The 22,063-nt window shown below is 36.3% G+C and overlaps 2 protein-coding genes across 3 annotated transcripts in view; both read left to right on the top strand.

The window, feature by feature from the left end:
• Positions 1 to 22,063, top strand: part of LOC126369517 (poly(rC)-binding protein 3) — a 196,786-nt gene that overhangs the window by 108,088 nt on the left and 66,635 nt on the right. The window lies entirely within an intron of this gene.
• On the top strand, positions 9,381 to 14,522 carry LOC126369792 (uncharacterized). Its single transcript, XM_050014356.1, has one exon. It carries the CDS (start codon positions 9,381 to 9,383, stop codon positions 14,520 to 14,522), a length of 5,142 nt encoding a protein of 1,713 aa, XP_049870313.1.

Below are 22,063 nucleotides of genomic sequence, written 5' to 3'. Positions count from 1 at the left end.
AAAATTTTACCGAATGATGAAATAAAGGACCTGTAAAGATTGTGGCAAGCAGACGTGTTCAAGTAGCGAGCCGTGCGGGCTCATAATAAGAGGGATCCATCGAGGTTCCTCTCCCTCCATGCCCTATCTAATCATATCGCTTTTTTGCTGCCTCCACAGGTGAAGGCGACATCGAAATTATTGACTAAGGGTGGCTTCGGGAGGCCAGTAATTGGTCTCGAATAGCTAATTTACTTACCGTAACATATTTATGCCCTTGCTTTTCAAAACAAGAACGTTTACAACGGCGTTTTCTTGTTAAATTATTAAAAATGCGTTTATTCATTCTCTTTTGCACAACGACCCAAATTGGATCTCGCTTTTGACTCTAAAAGATGCCCTATCTTTCTGTCTGTTGGCAGTTAGCCTTTCCCATCTCGCAAAGATCTGACTCGACTTCGTAATTCAAGATAAGGAATAATAAATAGGTACTCTTTGTAAATGTAACATAATACAAATTGCAGACAATGTAATATTTGAACCACATCAATCTAGGGCAATATTGTATAATTAGCCAGAACGAACTCTAAACCCACGTCGACCACATTTTCAAATAATAATTCGTAATTTTAATAATATACCAAACTGTTTCCGAATGTGATATGAAATTGTAAGCTTGTAAATAAAATACATTTATGTTGGTTGGTACGAAATATGGAATTGGAATGCACATTAATCTCTAATTAAAATTCTATATTTAGGAACTCCATTCAATATTTCGATTAACCGATAGAGTTTTCAATTTCCTTTAGTCACGTGCGCCGTGCGGGATATCGAATCCAGCGGTGGTACATGCGGTAATGAGAGCGGATGGCAATTTCCCTAGATGAGCTTTTGGTTAGAGCGGTTCGACTCCCCGTTTTTATGTCAACGTACTTTAAATAATGTCTACTGTATTGAAGGGAGCTGTTTTATCAACCCCTAACACTCTGCTTTGTTTTATAAGCCAATATTTTTTTAACCAGGTTTTCGTTTATGATGCTTTGATGGTATATCGAAAATAAACATTACTTATAACAAAACATAAACAGCATATATTACTTACTACCTAGACACAGATCTCCCCTCAATCAGCCAGATTGTATGGAGCGATATAGAGCACACTTTACCACTCTGCTCCTCCGCAGGTAGGTAGAAGTTGTATTGAAAATTGTTTACTTTTTTGTAAAAGTTGGAATTAAATTCTTGATCTTACGGAAAGTTATGCCCTCCATAATGTTAGGAGCAGAGCTCCAATATGTAAGTACACCAGGGGGGTTAAAAAGGCCACAACGAAGCAATTCATCTAAAAAAATCAATATTGCAATTTGAGGTTTGCGCATATAAAAGTAAGTGCGCGATGAAAACAAACGTCAATTGCTTTTTTAGATGAATTGCTCCAATGTGGCCTTTTTAACCCGCCTAGTGCCTAACAAAAACAGCTTATGCCAGAAAAAAAAACGAAGAAAACTTTTTTATTGTAGTGTTGCGGAGTTACTGATAGTTTTACAATCGATATTTTCATTTAAAAAGAGCCTCATATCGACTTATAATATCGATGGTTCGAAACCTGACAATGTATCGACAGCTATCGAAACTATCGAAAGACTCGATCAACTATCGATATTCGACTATTTATCGGCAACACCACTCTATTTCGTTCTGCAGTTTTCATATCGTCTCGAACACGAACTAAACATGAAACTAAATATACAATACATCATGTTGCTTTCGAATATGAATAACGGTTTGAAGACTAAACAAATATTGCAACTAGTAGAAGCCTGACCACTCAGATAAAGTTTCGTTTGGCTACCAAACAACCGGGTGCTTGTTTCAAATTCATAATTACAATACAACACACCTAGACCAGCGGAATTGATTTTAAACCAATTTGTGTTAACCCGATGACTTCCGTTTAATTTCACATTACAAACTTCAATCAATGAGCACATTGTGTCCTTTCAAATTTGTTATGTAATTGATCATCTGTGCTATCATCGTAGTTCTGAAATAAACTAAGTATTACAATATTAATGACCTGATTACGGCTTTTCCAATCAGATTGGATGATCAATGAATGATTTTCTACCTCATAAAGCCCTTTGGCTGACCGCACCAGTGAACACAAATTAACTAATGCAGTGCAATTAATTGATTAATATGTTTCGATAGTTTAGTATTACACCTCTATACTAGATAATAATTATGTCTGATCTTTATTAAAATTGTTTACTTTATTTAAGAATATACTGTTAAATAGGTAAATATATTCTTTATATAGATAGTACCTACTGCTAAGAGTAGGTACAAATGTAACAACTAGATTACCACAAACCACCGTATCGTATTTTTAATTAATTCAAAATTTCAGAAAGGCGAATTTTTTTAAATTTAAATCAAACAATACACGTCTACATGTAGGTACAAACTTCAGAATGTAAGTCGTAATTCTAATTGTAGAAAGCAAACAAAATATAATTATTATGAAAAAGTTGAGTGGTGGAAACTCGATATTAAATAAGAATAATTGTAGGGAAACACGAGACTTCACTCATATTTCAAGACAATTATCCCGAAAAGTTCCATAAACTCATTTCATGCAAAATTGCTCTCTCTCTTATGATATGAGCTACCATTTAAATTAATAAGCAAAGTTGGAAGGTAAATTCCGTAAAAAATATTTGCGATATATTTTTCATTCCAAAGTTACCTGCTTGTGTTCCAATTAAAATTTTGATAGGGTCCGAACCGTTATCTAATACCTTGAGAAAATATTTGTCGTAGATTTATCGACACTTGTACGAACGTTTGCCGTGCAAGGTTGCTCTTAAGAACAGTAATTTAATTTGATAATAATAGATTTTAATTAAAACTGTTTGAAAGTCTTTATACTGTTGTCAATGTATAATTAAAAAAAATAATAAAATGAGTTTAGTATATATATATACTAAATAAATTTGACATGAACTTTAGACAAATTGGTGTAATAGTCGTTCACCATGTTTAACCACAGATACCACACCCACCACACCATAGTACCACAGATACCACCAGATACCACAGTATCTATCTAGTTTAAACATGATGCTGTGGCACTAATCCACACCAAGCGCTTCGCTTCACCTTTCATAATGCGCACTGCCAAGGAATGGAATGGGCTGCCGGCGTCGGTGTTTCCTGTATCTTATAACCTGGGGCCTTTAAATCACGGGTGAATAGGCATCTTCTGGGTAAGCTCGTTCCAACGTCGACCTCTTCTTCTCCTCTTGGAAGAACGAAGTCAAGAGCAAACCCATCTTAATTAAAAAATAAATAACGTAAATATCTAATTCATGTTCATGGCTTTTATCATTTTATTTAAGCGAAGGTTGGTGGTTGAGCTGGCAGAGGAAGACTTATCATTATCATTGATTTAAGAGACACTCTCTTATCGGTGTAGCATTCTCCATTCTTGTCTATCAAAGGCCAATTCCTTCACTTCCTTATAAGACACGACGTTCGCCTTCTCTTTAATCTGTTCCATCTAAGCTCTTCTTGATCTTCCCCTTCCCCTCTTTCCTTGTACCATCCCTTCTATGATGTTTTTAATAAATTCGTCATGTCTTATTAAGTGTCCAATCATCTTGCCTCTTCTGTCTCAATATTTGTCTCTTTTCCTTACTCTTACTAGCACTTCCTCATTAGTAACCCTTTTTGTCCAAGTAATTTTTCTATAAGGACGTACGGAGATGTCCTTAGAAAAAGTTTAGTACGATTTACTCTGAACCGACGGGTGTGTATGAAATAATTGATGAATGTGTCCACCAGGATCGAAACAAATAGAATTCCATAGTCTCTGCTTATCCCGGTGGTGGGTGGTTGGCGGTTAAATAGGCGTGACTTTATGTATGTATGTATTATTTCATTTATCACCTATTATTTTATAACATGGCAGTTGTTCATGGCGTTATAAATATACAATGAGTCTTACAACATAAATATATCGAATCTCATTTTTTTTTAATATCTCTTACCTGTGCAAATTCAATCAAGAATTCGTGGCGAGTTATAATAGATCCGACCAAATGAGGCGGACGCCTTCCTCAAACTGTTATCCCGGAAACTCATTACCGTCTATAAACTGCTCGACCAATCTTATAATCTTTGAAAATTTAATATCTTCCATAATTGAATATTAAAATTAACTACCTGGGATTCATACCACTCGCCTTTTTAGCTTTTTAACTTTGCGCCAGTGTTGCTACTTACAACTTACATCGGCATTTGAGGTATTTCGATAGGAACGCGTAAAATTGAATCGATTCGAATAAATAGGCACTTTTCTGAATAAAAATCGAAAGTTGTTTCTTCATTATTTATACAAAATTGTTGAGTAGCGTATTTTAGGAATTTCAATAGGTATTTGTTATAAAGCAGTGTTATGTAAGTAAAACCGTGATACGGATTTTCTTTATATTCCGTGATGATAAGCCTGTTTGAAAACAGTTGACTTATTCTGTAGTAACGAGTACAAATTCCGGCTCAGGGTCTAAACCACTGGACTCCATTTTATAAGTTGGACTTCACGTTTAGATCTCAGGATTTGTGCCCGGTTAACACGTTGACAGTCCCTATACAAAATGTTTTGACTTCCTCGTACGAGTAAGATCCACTATTATACCATTTTTTTATATGTCATTTTAGTTTACTGAAAAAAGTAAAACTGAATAAACAGATATTTTTGATTATTTAAATATTTTTACTAAACCTTCAGTCACTTCAGCTTTCAAACAGGTGTTCACTAGCATTCATCAAACATACTGTAATATAAACCTTTTCTAAGTTACTCGGGGTCCAAGTGGAGCACCTGGTCGTTTCTTAGTGACCCATGTATGGGTCACGGACGTACGGAGCTAGTCCGTCATGACCCGTATATGGATCACTGGGCTGTCAACGTGTTAGAGGCTCGCTACCTATTACACGACATTTAAACATAGCGGTGAGGAGTGTATAATATGTACACTGTACGGTCACGAGCATTAATATGTAAATATTTATACACTTTGGTACCACGTCACATTAACTTTTTTGACAAATTGAACTGTAAGTCTCACTAAATGTCAAAAATGTTAATGCGACAGAGTCCTAAAGTGGGTACATTATATTGCTCATGACTGTACACCTCTACCTACCTTTCCGGGGATACAGGCGTGATGTTATGTTATTATATCGTATCCTTACATAATTCACCGTACATCATGATGGACATAATACGCATAATACTGGAACGCGAAGAGTGTGCAAAGTGAGCAAAGTAGCTTACGCGGTGCTTTCTCTCAAATTGAATGTGAAATATAAATTGCCTGCCCGCCATCGCGACTCTTTGTTGGACACTTTCCAGTGCCCAATTTTTATCTCAGGTTTACCTGTCTCCCGTTACAAGAAATGTATGGCAACAATTTTATTTCGGACCACTTTAATACTTCAATTTAGGTACGTTAGCCTCATCTGTAATTTGAAACAACCAGCCATATTTAAGTATTCCCTTTAATTAGGACGCGACGCCCAGTTTTTTAGAATTCCACATTTCTGCGATGTTTATAAATGCGTAAGGCTTAATTTTATTTGGAGGAAATAAGGAAAATTTTGTCAAAGAAAGTATTTTTATATCAGTCTCGTCGATCTTCAATCCACCTCTCGGAAATTAACTGTCGAAAGAAGACAAACTTGTAAGCATCATGTTGTGTTAGCATGAATATTAAATTTCTACCCGACTACGGAGAAGCAAAAGGAAGGGTTATGTGTTTGAACGCTTTGCATGTATGAATGTATATATGTGTGAAGCACGTCTGTTCCAAACTAACTTCTAAACCACTTGTCGGAATTTAACAAATATGTCACTAGAAGCGCCTTGATTGTCCGGTGGTTATAAGCTATGTGATGTGACGCTAAATTCAATATGGCGCCCTCTAGAGGACATGAACGCTCATGAGGAACTGTGATTAAAAAAAAATGTTCTTTTTTCGAGTGATATTTTATTGGGTATCAAATATAGGGGCTTAAGTACTTGTACATATTACTAGATTTTATCTGTGTGTTTCCTTGTATTTACTGAATAAATGACGTCGAATTAATAACATGACTGCTCAGACAGTTCTGGATAGGTTTTATTTTAAAATCATGCATAAACACGTGTCGGAAGCACGTTATCTTAATAAATAAGTCCCTAAAATAATATAAATAAAAATATAAGTTTAAAAATTAAAACCCGGCTACGGAAAAATCGCGCTATAGACAAAGTATAAAATAAAAAAATAAAATAAAAAGGGTTTTATTTCTGTAAATCTATAACAAACAAGTTACAGGGGCTTCCCTAAAAGTAGTCAGATGACACTTGTGATAGGAATGCCTCGCTCTTCCAACGCAACCAGTACAATTTGATTTACACTATATTGTCTTAAAGTAAAACTTAGGTAAATTAAACATAATACATGTGTGTGTATGACACAAGAAAGTAGGTATATCTCTGAAATACTTCCGAATAGTGATGTTTAGAACTGTACTCATCTATTTAAATTCGTTTTACTCAAAAAAATGCACGAATTGCTGCCGTTCTGTCTACGACGTTGCGGTCACCTCAAACCCATTGTCTCTTTATGATTAAAATTTCCTCGAACACGGCGTTGTGTTTTAAAATGAGCCCCAAACTTGCGCAATGTAGTTTGAAACCCAAACCAAACAGACTCGGCAGGCTAATGTAAAAAGTTCCTTAGGTGACGCGGCTCTGTTTACTTCCAAAACATCAACGATTAACCTGCCCCGACATTGTTCTGTCGCTTTTGTCTCCGAGGAAGGTTTCTTCAACAAATTTTTGAAGTATTCCAACTTGATTAAGTGTTTCACTTTGTTTGTGTATTTTGATGAAGATACTCTCTGAGTTATACAGGGTGTTAGTGACATCGTAACGAAAAAAAAAAATGGAACGCCTATTTTATTGTACTAAAAACGATGGTGGGTGTTTTTCTTGTCGCAAATGTTTAATTAAGATTTTCAATTTTTACTGTGCCGCAATGTAAGTCGAACAACGCGCCACACAGACGCTAAACTTACGCGCGGCTACGTTACGCGTGTGAGATACGATGTTGATATCTAGGTAGGAGTTTTCATTCTCTTGTATTTAGATGCTTAGTAGTGGTTCAACGTTTAAAAATGTTGTTTGTTGAAGTAGAACACCTACTGCCACGATTTTTCACGCACGATACCTACCTACCAGTTATTAAAACGTTCCTAACTTATTAACAATAAAAACCCTACTCTTGCCTTACCTTAATTGTTATTCCTTCGGATGAAGTACCTAGGTAGGTACCCTAGAACATGTCACGTCACGTAGGTATGCAACATCGCGTTTCCTCCGCGGTAGGTAGGTATCACACGCACTCACAAACACAACACCTTGCTCTTTAATAAACATCAACAATCTTCCATACTTTTGCGCAGTAAATGGTCTATGATCTATCTTCATAGTCGACACTACTCATTTACAGAATAAAACAAACACAAAACACTCACAAACACGAAAAAAATATCCTCGAAAAACATCACGCGATTCGGGTCAAGCTTAGTATTCGACTGAGCGGAAGCGCGCGGCGGCGTTAGCGCAAAGCATCAAAGGCGCCGACTGTCTCGAACTTAATCAGTTCTCGATTTAAATAATCGAATTCATAATAATTTGTCATAATAAACGCGTCCAATCGATTTTATATTTACTCGAATAAGTAATCGATATGTAATGTCATTTATGACATGACAACACTGACACGAAAGAAAAGGAAAATACGATGACTCTATGGAAGATGGATGGCCGGCAATGTTGACAAATTGTATTATAATAAGCAATATATCGGTGTGTTTGGAAAGGAGAATTATCAGTAAGTCTTAATACAGTTTTCCTAGTTATACTTTACTAATTATCAGTTATGCTATATGTGTGTTAGCTGATACAGAGATGTTACTACCAAATAGAACAACAGACCGTAAACAGTAAAACATTCAGTAGATAATATCACTGTGGTGATTCTATCAGGCAATCAGTTGAACATATCAATTCATTCAGGTGGACAGGGATGGCTGTAAGGGGCGGTTGGAGGCCATTCGCGGGGTTCTACCCCATATTCAGATAGCTAAATAACTTGTTGATTCTATCAATTATTGTAGTAGGTAAGAGCAGAGACATAATGTAGTCAGATGCATGTGCATATCTATCTAATGCACATATTCAGTATTGGAATATGATTTAGAACTCAGATAATTCGTGACCTTACATGATTATGTATGGTTCACGACATGGTGGAGATGCTGGGATCGATTTGATTAAACATGTAATTTAGTGTTATAACCCAGTACAAAGTCAGCAGATACATAATAGGTACTTAATCAATACTTGATCAGCAGAGATGTTGATCAATTAGTTCATTTGTAAGCGTTGAATGATTATTGTTGATTCTACAATAACATCATAATAACAATTGTGTTTGGTAAGCAGGAAACTGTTCTACCACTATAAGTGATATTCACAAATTCTGGACAAGCAATGAAATCATTCATAGTCAGCCTATTCGAAAGTGTAGTAAAAAATAAAATAAAAATCGATTTTTTTTAATCGATTCTAAAAATGTTTTTATTGAAAATACAGTATTATATGCCTATATTTTTATTTATCTTTTACTTTATTTTCTTTAATACACATATTATATACATCATAATGTTAGGTAGTAAATCATCAGTATGCAATATATTTCAGAGTAAAATATTATGATTGTCGTTTGTTTGTAATTTGAATGTCTTGCTAGTGTAACAGCAATAGTTGAATATAAATTCAATAAATAATTAGATTTTTTCTTAATTCATCAATGTTTTTAACAATATTGATTGATATTGTTACAGAGAGAAATACTTACTGTCAACATAGTCTTGTGTCGGTGGTTTTTTAACATTCTCGTTTGCGTACATACGGTGTTTGATTAAGATGGAGGAAGTAGTCCGAACCCGTCTAAAATTCATAAACGATTCAGTAGAAAAATTACTAATCGATGCTCAAGATGCTCTAGTAAAATTACGAGATAAAAGTATTACTATTGAAGAGGCGTGTATTACGAATAATAAACTTAAAACTATGAACGAGCGTTTTGTGTCAGAAATGTACAATTACTACAAATTAGTACAAGTGCCTTCAGCAGATGACTTGTCTCAGTATACATCACTCCAAATTCAAGCAGATGAAATCGTCGCTGAGCTAGATGTACCGTACACAACTGAAACCAAACTCACCAACATCAAATGGAGAAAGTTCTGGTATTAATGTTACTTGCCAGTTACCTAAAATGGAGCTAGCCAAATTCAATGGCGATGTACTTAAATGGCACCAGTTTTGGGATCAATTTGCGTCAAACGTAGACAGTCGTAATATCAATGACGTTGACAAATTGTTATACTTACAATCCGTCTTAGGAGGTGAAGCTAAACAAGCTATTGAAGGCTTAGATACCACAAGCAAGAACTACAAAGTTGCTATTGAAACTCTTAAAGAACGTTATGGCAAACCTAACGTAATTATTGATGCTCATTACGTTGCACTGTATCGTATTCCCACAGCAGGTAATTCAGTTAAAGAGTGTCGAAACGTATTCAGTGAAGTCGAAAGTCACTTAAGAGTTTTGAAATCTCTAGGCGAAGATGTAAATCATAATCACCTAAGAGTGATGATTATGGAGAAATTTCCCGAAGACTTGATTTATGAGCTTAGGGTTAAATTAGGCTCAGATGAAGATTCGATTGAGAATATTAGAAAGAATTTAGAATACATTATATCAGCCAGAGAGACTTCAAATAGAATTAAAAGAAAAACTGAAAAGGATGTAGGAGAAAACATTACTATTGAAACACTTCACGTAAAAACAGAGAATAATAGCAGAAAGAGATTTCAAGGACGACGACAATACAATGTACAAAATAAAACAGAAAGCTTTAAAAAATTTGACAACAAGAATTTTGATAGACCCTTCAATAAAAAACGGCCCTATGACAATACTAAATCAACTCAGTACGAATCATCAGCACCAAAAAAGAATAAACTTGTTTGCATTTTTTGTGAGAAAGATCATTTTAACGATGAATGTTCTACATTCAAAACAATACAGGACAGAAAAGGAAAGTTAAAGGGTCGTTGTTTTAATTGTTTTGGAAAAGGACATAAAGGAAGTGATTGCAAAGCAAAGAGAAATTGTAGACACTGTGATAAGTACGGAATACATAATCGTGCTCTATGCCCCAGTATTGTTCCTAGTCTGAGTCATATTAACACGCTTCATGTTAATACGTCTAAATCGATGACAGTTTTACAAACCAGCACAGCGCATATTCACAGAGTAGGAGATAACTCAAGCTATGTTAACTGTCGTATATTGTTAGATTGTGGAAGTCAACGCTCTTACGTAACCAGCAAGGTCGCAAAGGAATTAAATTTACCAGTTATAGAGGAAAATCAATTAACAGTATTTACTTTCGGTGCACAAACGCCTAAAGAGATTGACAGTCCATTAGTAGCCTTTGATATCGTGACTCGGACAAACACCAGAACAACTATTCATGCAAATATTGTACCGCTTATAACAAATAGAGTTCCGTGTCCTTACGACAATATACGAAATATAGAGGAGTTGATACATGATGAAGATATAATTTTGGCTGACGATGGTTCTAGAGACGATCAAGTGGACATTCTAATTGGGAATGATTACTATTACTCATTTATGGCTAATAAAAGAGTCAAAGTTGACGAAAACTTATATTTGGTTAAAACAGATTTTGGTTGGATGTGGTCAGGACAGTGTCTAATGACCAAACATGATAAGGATCACCTATCAGTATTAACATATTTTCAATCCAGCATAGATACCATGACTCCTTTTTACGAACCTGATTTGCCTCTTCAAACTGATAATTTAAAACAGTTATGGGATTTAGAATCAATTGGAATAGTAGATTCCCCTAAAACTACAAGGGAAGAAGAAGCCATAAAATGGTTCAACGAGACAACTGAGTATATTGAAAACCGTTACTATGTGCAATGGCCGTGGACGGAGTATCCACCTGCAAATTTGCCAGTGAATTTTGGTTTAGCCTTGGGCAGGTTAACAAATTTACTTAAACGTCTTGATCCTGTTACCATCAAACAATATGACGATGTTTTAAAAGATCAATTGAGCAAAGGTATTATTGAAGAGATTAATGATCATTCATTACATGACGATCATCCTGTACATTACCTGCCCCATCATTGCATCAAACAAGAAGGTAAAACAACTAAATTAAGAATTGTATACGACGCCTCTGCTAAAATTAAAAACTATAGCAGTCTCAATGAGTGTCTACACAAAGGACCTCTTTTATTAGAGGAGTTAACGGGACTTTTGATTAGATTCAGGGAACATAAAATTGGTATTGTAGCTGATGTAGAAAAGGCGTTCTTGCAAATCGGTCTACAACAGAATGATCGCGACGTCACTCGATTTTTATGGCTTAAAGATCTCAGCAAAGAAGCGACATCAAACAATCTTTTACATTTAAGGTTTTGTCGTGTTCCGTTTGGTGTAATTTCCAGTCCCTTTTTGTTGAATGCGACACTTCGATTTCATTTGATTAAATCAGATAGCACAATTAACAAACAAATTGCTGAAGATATATATGTTGATAATGTGGTTTCTGGTAGCTGCACCACGGAACAAGCTTTAACGTTATATAAAACAGTAAAGGACACTTTTAAAGATCTGTCTATGAATCTTTGCCAATGGAACTCAAATTCAAAAGAATTTGTTGATCAAATTCCTATAGATGACCGTGATCACAATGAAGTGATTAAAATTCTTGGTATTGAATGGAACACAAGTACAGATGAATTAAGATTAAAGCCCAATTATGGATCTGCGACAAATATAAACACAAAAAGAGGAGTACTTAAAGTAACTGCAGCTATTTATGATCCATGTGGGTTTATTGCTCCGATAATATTACCTGCGAAATTGTTACTTCAGGAACTTTGGAAACAGAAACTACATTGGGACGAGACATTACCTGAAAAAATATCAAAAAAGTGGAAAACTATACAGACTACGTTCAATTGCATAAATGACATCCATATTCCTCGACCACTCATTGACACCGTTGCCAATAAAAATGATGATAAGATGGTTTATGAGCTACACTGTTTTGCAGATGCATCGATGCAAGCTTATGCAGCTGTCGTATATTTACGTGTATACAGTAATAGTAAAAGGAAAGCCGACACGACCTTTGTAATGGGAAAATCCAGAGTTGCCCCTATAAAAGATCAGAAAGAATTGCAAATACCAAGATTAGAATTGTTAGGTGCCGTAATCGGAAACCGATTGATTCAATATGTCGCCAAATTCTTACGACTGCATATAGAAAATCGTTTCCTGTGGGTTGACAGCAAGATTGTATTAAGTTGGTTCAATTCTGATAAATTGTTGCCGCCTTTTATTGCACGAAGAATAAAGGAATTAAAACAGAATAAAACCCTGCACATGCGTTATGTTCCTGGCGAATTAAATCCAGCAGATGGAGCTACCAGACCAATAAACGCAGAAGTTAATAACAAATATTGGCTGACAGGCCCTAAATTTTTAACGTTATCAACAGAAAAATGGCCTAAATTATTCAAAAACGATCACAATATCGATCAGGTTCAGGTTCAAACTTCTTCGCTTAACGGAGAATATTCAAAAAATACAAATATAGATACACAGTTACAGGAAAACAATCAGTCATCAAATATAACAGATAACAATAAAGAAAAGACCACAGAAAAAATAAACGTAGTTGCAGATGAAGATGTAGAGGAAACGACAGAGGAAGATGTAGAAATGAGAGAACCAAACAATAATTTAAAAAATGAAGAAACCGCAAAATCTGTAGAAATTATTAAATTGCAAAAAGAATACTTCCCTAAAGAAACACAAGGTTGCAAAACAGATTTATCCAGGTCACTTGACTTATTTAAAGACGATAAAGGTATTTTAAGATGTGGTGGCAGATTTGGAAACGCAAATTGGAGTGATGACAAGAAGAACCCAATACTTCTCCCTAAAAATTCTAAATTCACAGACAAAATTATAGAGGATATACATAAAAATAATTACCATGTTGGAGTAGGACATACTTTGGCCACAGTCAGGAATAAGTACTGGATTTTGCAAGGTCGCTCACAAGTTCAAAGAGTTTTACGTAACTGTATGCAATGTCGGAAATATGGGGGAGGGCCTTACAAAATGCCGCTAATGCCACCTTTACCAGCAGAACGAGTACGATATTCAGTTCCATTTACATTTACGGGATTAGACTATTTTGGTCCTCTTAAAATTCAGGAGGATATTGCAGAAAAACGATGGGTTTGCTTGTTTACTTGTCTAGCGGTCCGTGCTATACATATGGAGGTAATTAGAGATTTATCGGCCGAGGAATGTTTAATGGCTATTAGAAGATTTATTGCTGTAAGAGGACTTCCACAAGTTATCACATCAGATAATGCCACTCAGTTTAAGTTGACTTCAAACGTATTAACCTCAGAATTTTGCATCAAAAATAAAATTGCATGGCGTTTCATTCCCGAACTAGCGCCTTGGTTTGGGGGCTTTTATGAACGCTTGATTGGTATAGTTAAGAATTGCCTGAAAAGGACAATTGATAAACATCTGCTTAACCACAGCCAATTGTGTACAATCATAAAAGAAGTAGAGGCAGTGGTAAACAACAGACCTCTTACTACAGTCGGACAAGAATTTGAAAAAATTTTAACCCCAGCTGATTTCTTAAAAGTTGGTGGTCCACAGTTGACAGATATATCGGAAACAGAATTTTTAGACAACGCGACAGTGACTAAGGATAACTTAATTCAAGGATGGAAAAGAGGTCAGATGATTTTAAAAGAATATATTAACATGTTTATTTCACAATATTTAACCAGCTTGCGTGAGAGAAGAAACACTCATAAACAATCACGAGTTGTTGTAAACAAGATTCCTCATATTGGAGATAGAGTACAAATTAAAAACGATAAGAGTAGAGCATTTTGGAAAGTTGGGCGTATCTCAATGGTAATCAAGGGTTCGGACGGTCAAATCAGAGTTGTGAAAGTAACTATGCCTAATGGAGAAACTTTGACCCGATCAATCGGTCATTTATATCCCCTCGAGTTCGAAGACAGTGAAGATGACAATGCAGACGGAGTTCACATTACAGCAAAAACAGATTCAGAAACACCAACAACACCTACTATATATCGAGACACCCCGACACATGACGTATCAGGATTAGACATATCAGGTCGCACATATTCTACCGAACAAGTTGACCAAAATAAAACTAGGACGAAGAGAGAAGCTGCCCAGAGAGCTAGAGAGAAAGTCAAGCAGTGGACGCAACAGCTGATCAGTATAATTTTGTAAAAGGGAAAGAAACATTTAATTACTACTATTCACAATTCAATGATTCAAGTATGCTACTACCTTTTTTATTTGTTAATTCTTTAATTTTAGAATATTAAAGCTAAATGTCAAACTAATTTTGGTATATTATTTCATCATTTTCGCGGCGGGCAGTGTCTCGAACTTAATCAGTTCTCGATTTAAATAATCGAATTCATAATAATTTGTCATAATAAACGCGTCCAATCGATTTTATATTTACTCGAATAAGTAATCGATATGTAATGTCATTTATGACATGACAACACTGACACGAAAGAAAAGGAAAATACGATGACTCTATGGAAGATGGATGGCCGGCAATGTTGACAAATTGTATTATAATAAGCAATATATCGGTGTGTTTGGAAAGGAGAATTATCAGTAAGTCTTAATACAGTTTTCCTAGTTATACTTTACTAATTATCAGTTATGCTATATGTGTGTTAGCTGATACAGAGATGTTACTACCAAATAGAACAACAGACCGTAAACAGTAAAACATTCAGTAGATAATATCACTGTGGTGATTCTATCAGGCAATCAGTTGAACATATCAATTCATTCAGGTGGACAGGGATGGCTGTAAGGGGCGGTTGGAGGCCATTCGCGGGGTTCTACCCCATATTCAGATAGCTAAATAACTTGTTGATTCTATCAATTATTGTAGTAGGTAAGAGCAGAGACATAATGTAGTCAGATGCATGTGCATATCTATCTAATGCACATATTCAGTATTGGAATATGATTTAGAACTCAGATAATTCGTGACCTTACATGATTATGTATGGTTCACGACACCGACTAAGGGCGCCGACGACGCACCGGCCGCGGCCGCGTCGAGCCGACGACTAGAGAGAGAGAGAAGTATGTTTATGGTGCAAGTGACAGAGAAAGAAATAGTATCTGTTCGTATGCCTACTTTATTGGCGAGCGTTGCCCTTGACCCGTGCGCCGGCTATTCACCTGCGCATAGCTGAAGTTGTAGATACGTTATTATTATTATTGATGACATTGATAAAATTTAATAATTAGTAATTTTTATTTGTTTATTTTAAATGTGCGTTCTATGCAGCTTAAAACACAATATGGGACTGAAAAAAATCTATTATTTTTATGAATTTGGCGACAGGAAACTTCACTTGATACCTATCAACTCAAAGAAATACCTAGTATCTGTTCGTAATGCCTACTTTATTGGCGCGCGTTGCCCTTGATCCGTGAGGCTATTCACGTCCGAGTATCCATCAAGACAGATCAAACAAGCCCTAACTCGGAGGTCTTGCGTCCCAGGATCCTTTAATTATGTCTTAGAACCTTCTTGGCCTATGTGGTCCAGTGGTTGAGCGATGGGATGCGGAGGGTCCGGGTTCGTATTCCGGTGGGGACATATCACAAAAATCTGTTTATAAGGCCTTTGGTTGGGACGTTACAGGCTGATCACCTGATTGTCCGAAAGTAAAATGATCCGTGCTTCGGAAGGTACGTTAAGTCGTTGCTCCCGTCTACTAGGTACTTATGTAAGCACGTAGCCGTTACATGAATATTGTACACAGAACAGGATAGGTTTAATTAGTTCTTTACTGATGATTTAACAATGAGATTTAAAACTACGAATAACTTAGTACTTAGTACCTCGGTACGGTACCAACATGTAACAAGAAAAATAAGATCACTCCACTCGGACAATTTTTTTCTTTGAACATGCCGACATTGCCTACGCGGCGGAGTTGCCGAACTATCGATAGGTAGATTATCAATTGTTGAACTTGAAAATTGTCTAAACTATCGAAAGTAGTGATAGTACATTTAGATCGATACTAGCGATAGTACCGATAGGTCTTGCTTTGTAACAATAATGGGTATTGATCTAAAAGATTTATTTATTTTCGATTTTTGTGTAGCGAGGTTTTGCGTAGGTACTTACATACTAAGTTGGTGGATGGTTGACATAGTAGGTAACTAATTACCTAATCTGTGGTGGTTGTGTTAGTTGGTTGTTAGTTATTCTAATGACAACAAAGAATACAATTATTTACTGTTTCAACTGTTTTAGGTAGATAATGGTGCTAATTCCTGTAAATACCATCTAATTTTATTTTAAGTTATATCTGTCATTTTCTTATCCGCCGAAAAGGAAAGGGACGGGTAATCGACAAGCATAAAATTAATGGAACACACGTCAATTTTAAGCACAAATCTAAAGCAACCGTCTAAAAATTTTACATCCGTCAATAACCCGACACAGTTAAGTAGACAGCACATCAAACGGATTGCATACCAGGGACGTACCTTTTGATTCGCCCGGGTTATTCATTCATTTACTCATTCTTCCTAAAATTAAGAGCTGTGAATCATCCGTCCCTTTCCTTTTCGACGGATATGAAAATGACGGATATAACTTAAAATAAAATTAGGCGGTGTCTGCAGGAATCGGGGCCAATGGCCCTGATTCCTATGAGTAAATGAATGAATAACCCGGTCGAATCAAAAAGGTATCTCGCTGGTAACTTAATTCTGTCGGTTGTTTTAGATTTCTGCTTAAAATTGACGTGTATTCCATAAATTTTATGCCTGTTGATTATCCGTCCATTTAAGAATAAGAATAAAATAAATTTATAATTTACGATAGACAGAGAAAGAAATAGGATCGGTTCGTAGTGCCTACTTTGTAGGCCGCGCCGCCGCCGCGCCGCCGCCGCGCCGCCGGCGTGCGGCGCGGGGCGCGCGGAGCGGGGCGTGCGGAGCGGGGCGCGCGGCGCGGTGCGTGTGGCCGTTGACCCGTTCGAGCAGCTGTTGTCTCCATTACATCGAAAATTTTCGATAATTTGTCATTATTGTTTTTTTTATTGAAATTTGGGTTCTATGCAGCTAAAAGCACAATATGGAATTGAAAATAATTAAAAACAAAACTCAAAATTTCATGAATTTTGCGACGGAAAATTCCACTAGATATTAACTCAGAATCATGGTCTGAATCATCCCTTTCAGTATTCGTTACGATGTCACTAACACCCTATGTAAGTATATAAAATTTGTAATATCCAAATGTACAACATAAATATAAAGATTGATGTAAATTTATATTAAATAAATAAAAGAAATATAACAAAACATGTGCAATGTAATTTGTAACATACGGATAAAACAATTACGTCTGCATAATCGCTCTGTTCTCATACGAAATGAAACTGCAAATGAAATGCGGTATGAAAACAGCGTCTGAGCGCACCCTTACAAAACCTACGTTATGTGAAAATTTAATGATCGTAGTAGAGACGTTGGAAAAACTGAGGGGCGGTCGAGTCCCGGGAGAACGGGCTTTTGTAAATGTCCGTATGTCACCATAGCCGAACTGCAATGAAATGCATGCAGCCCTATTAATATGCCGAAGGGCACGTAGGTATAAATATGTGGGTAAGTATTTATAATACTTTGCAATCGAGAATATTATGCGATATCGTCGTCGCGGGAAATACATGAAGTTGATAAACCCAAGTACCTATTTACAATTGAAAATAATATTTATTTTACGATAATGCTTGTTCAAGTACATTCGACGATTCAGAAACCGCTTCTTCACTTTTTATTTGTAGGCTTTCTGCTGATCCATACGGAATTCATACCACCAAATTAATCTACGTCTGTGATCATTGGAGTATCCTTTGAACTGATTTCCAATAAAATTAAGAAGTCTCTCATCGATTTCCACATCGACAAGTTAACGAGCGTCGTACACGAGCACACTCACAGAGTTGATACAACGCTGAGCCTGGCTCGAGAACCTTTTGTTACAAATAAGGGGTAGTCGTGCTCACAGTTCCTTGCGCTCCGACTCCGTATTTATTTCTTAAAATGAATATACAAGATGGCCAGTAGTACTACGTAAGTATTGTCTTTTGGAAAGCGGCCAACGGTTCGCGAGTCGGTAATATTTTTTAAATTCAATTTCGGTGAAGCCACAGTGCTGTATCCAGTTGGCTTAATGTACACCTGGCGAACGTTTAAATGAGATACTACGGGACTACTCACTTATTTATGTGAGATTTTACTATTGCTCTGAATATCTGCATTGAGGTTTCATTTAAGAAAAAGTGCAGGGTAAATAAATATCTTTACTTTTAGACATCTGCAGTAGAATTTGCCGTGTAAATTGCAGTAGCGTCTTTCACTTTGTTCTTAACAATTTATTTTATTTTGCTTTGGCCCTTCCACGTGTTATATCAGAGCACGTGAAAATCAAATTACAAAACCATCACGTATGAAATAAATGTATAATATATTATGTGAATTTCAATACGTAATTACTTGAGTAGCACGTGCGACAATCAGGGGAATATTAAGGGAACTCGTATCCCTAGGTTACGATCACAAGAAATTAACTTACTAATTGACTTCAGGTACTCGTTATAGTTTGGGCTAGCATTAATCATCATCTCCCTAGCATTATCCCGTTTCAGGGTTCGCTTATCTAGCCTGAAGATTTAACAGGTTCGGTTTTTTATAGAAGAGACTGCCGGCCTGACCTTTCAACCCGCGAAGAGAAAACCAGCCTAATCAGGTTAAGTCACAAATTTCCGAAAATGCATTTTTCGGGGATATAGGTTTCCTCACGATGTTTTCCTTCACCACTGAGTGAGTGATTCAAACATAAGTTCGAAATCAAATTCTAAAATCATCGGTTTAAGCCTGTGCTGGATTCGAACCTGCGACCTCAAAGTGAGAGGCAAGCGTTCTACCAACTGGGCTACCACGGGCTAGCATTAACCAAAAACAAGCTACTTGCTTTTTACTTGTCCTCCGTAACCTTGAGAAGCTCAAAAATGATTCTTCGTACCTACCTATGTTTTTATTTCAAACGTCTGTCAGTGTCTTTACTATGTAGGTTGATTCCACAAAAGTACCGACTGGATTAGCATGAAATTTTCACACTCAAAAAGGTTTATTCTTCTCTCCTTTGTCTGTAGTAATCTTGCGTCAGGCAAGGTAATTTCGAAGCTGCAAGTTCACTGTTGTGTACACACGATCATTGGCTACAATAAGTTAATAAAACAGGGCATTCATCGCGTATAACGGCGGGGAATAATCCTTTAATAACGCAACCCGAGGCCTCATTAGACCGGCTAAGCTCCACCTGCAGGCTCACGCTAAAATGCATGAAAAATGTAAAATCTACCAACACACTGTATCCCTATTAAAGTTTACAGTGACTACTGTGAATATACTACATTCATGAATGTTAAAAAAGTCGTAAGGAAGCGGTATTTTTTACTAACAATATTTACATCCAACTAATTATTTTAGATCAAACTCCACCACGTTTCTCCATTAGGCCAATACTAAATGACTAAATTCGCAATATGAACAAAAAATATTTCAAAAAGATAATGACCGAATTTTCCTTACGCCTCAAAGCCTATGTGACCTTTAAGAAACTACATGTCAAACTGTCGGTTTCAATTTATATACTTCGGCCAGACTTCGGCAGTAAAATTCAGAAAATCCTTTGGCCTAGAAAGGAATGTTGTAGAAGAAAGTACATTGGAATGGTACTCTCTAGTATTATTTTTTTACCATTTCTATGTCGTTATATACAAAGGAAATGGGATCACCTTTTTACAAATTGTTTAACTATCTGTACTACACACTTTCTCATATGATTTTATTTCTCAAGTGCATGAGAATAAAATTAATCCGTACACGACGCATTCGATAATCAAACCCTTCAAAGAGGTACGAAAACTGAATGCATTTCCAACAAAGCTTCCTCCTATTTGAAATTTTGTGGTCTGTAATTCAAATTGCACTAATACTAGTACAAAACCTTTACAATAGGACTGCTACGTTGTCTAATGGACTCAGAATTACCTACAGATAGGTGCTTTCCGAGTCTTCAATTATTTTGAAATTATTGATCACAGGTTTCGAATTTGTATTTAAGCTTTCAAAATACCTAGTTAACCGTTATTTTGATTGTATAAATAGACAATGCGGATACAAATTGGTGTGATCAGATTTATATTTAAATAATCTACTATTAAACGAAATAGAACAGTACTTCTATTTAGTAGAAGCTATTATTCAGATGATATACAAATATAGTACAAGCACAGTTGGCGTGCGCTACGACAGTAGAACATCCCACTAGAGGACACTGCGGCGCACTCGGCTCCGCGCTCGCCGGAGAATGCGAGTTAATTACGACTTTTCACAACGACCACGGCTAGTTGAAAAATAAACCCAAACACAACGACTAGCTTTAATACAGTTTTAACTGTGTTAAGTTGAGATAAAGTCGTACAGGAACCCAGCAGAGTCCGGTAGTAAAGTTGTTGTAAATTATTACAAGAAAGCGACTTCAGACTAGAAAGTCTCAAAGAATTCAAAGATAAGGCGGTCTGTATTCCAAGATTATGGGCAGCTTTGTTGACAGTAGTATTGTACACTATACAATATTGTATTTCTGAGTCAGTAAAGACACATATCTTTGAGTCGAGTGAGTGAGTACTTAGTAAGAAGTTTGATCTCAATTAGTTTGTCTTACTAAAGCATCAAGATGACGAAAATGGTATTACTTCCTATATTAAAATGTTAACTGTTGAAAAAGGAATTGCAAGTACATTGCTTTACAACTGAAAAAGACATGGGGCCATTTGAACTAGCAATATTTCACCCTTGAACTGCGCGACCGACCGCTCAAAGGTTAACTTTTTAAAGACTCGTCTCTACAAGTTCGCACGCCATTTATTCGCAAGTTTCTGTTTATGTTTCATTCGAGAATCTCAAGCTCGTTCGTCTAAGAAAGTTTACTTACAATTTCGCGCCAGAAGAATCTGCCAACACCCGTATGAAAGCGAAGGAAAATATTAACCTCTCCGATGTGCCTTTATTAAAATTTTCTTGTTTAATAGATTTTAAAACTGAAAAAGTGAAAACTTTTTTATATCTCGGTCCAGTAACAAAGTATCGTATAGTAAGTATTCAGAGTATAAGTTATGACTTTAAGGAGTTAGTTGGGAAAGTACCTATTACTTACTCTTAATAACGTTATAATAGCATTAATATGACGTAAACATTTCATTATAGTGCACAGATATACATCTAAAGACATAAAACTTCACCAAAATACTCCACTGCGTATTGGCACAGCCCGGACACTTCATACAAAAATCTCGTTACTTACCGTGTGACGCCTTACCGCGTAAGTTCGAGCGAGACGGACAGTCACTCGCGCTCCCTTACTCCTTAACGACTTATGGCCAAATGGCCGAATCCCGTAGTCTAAATAGATTAAAGTGAGCATCCAGCGGGATAGTGAGATATATCGACTCCGACACGATTTGGTGCGGGGCGGAGAGTTGCTGGAGAAACGTCTAAACCCAATACAATAAAGATCATTTCACGTGGTCCTGACCAGAAATCAAACACAAGACTAAATGACATGAATGATGATGAAAGCTCGGCGTGGCGTGGGTACTTAGTTCATCAAACTATCCCAATTGTGAATAGGTATAGTCTTCAGC

The sequence above is a fragment of the Pectinophora gossypiella genome, chromosome 9 (genome assembly GCF_024362695.1).
Source record: "Pectinophora gossypiella chromosome 9, ilPecGoss1.1, whole genome shotgun sequence".
Lineage (NCBI taxonomy): Eukaryota > Metazoa > Arthropoda > Insecta > Lepidoptera > Gelechiidae > Pectinophora > Pectinophora gossypiella.
This window is presented reverse-complemented; position numbering and strand designations above follow the sequence as displayed.

What these genes read in the sequence shown, in the direction of transcription:
- LOC126369792 (XM_050014356.1), top strand. Translation starts at nt 9,381, where the DNA reads ATGGAGCTAGCCAAATTCAATGGCGATGTACTTAAATGGCACCAGTTT.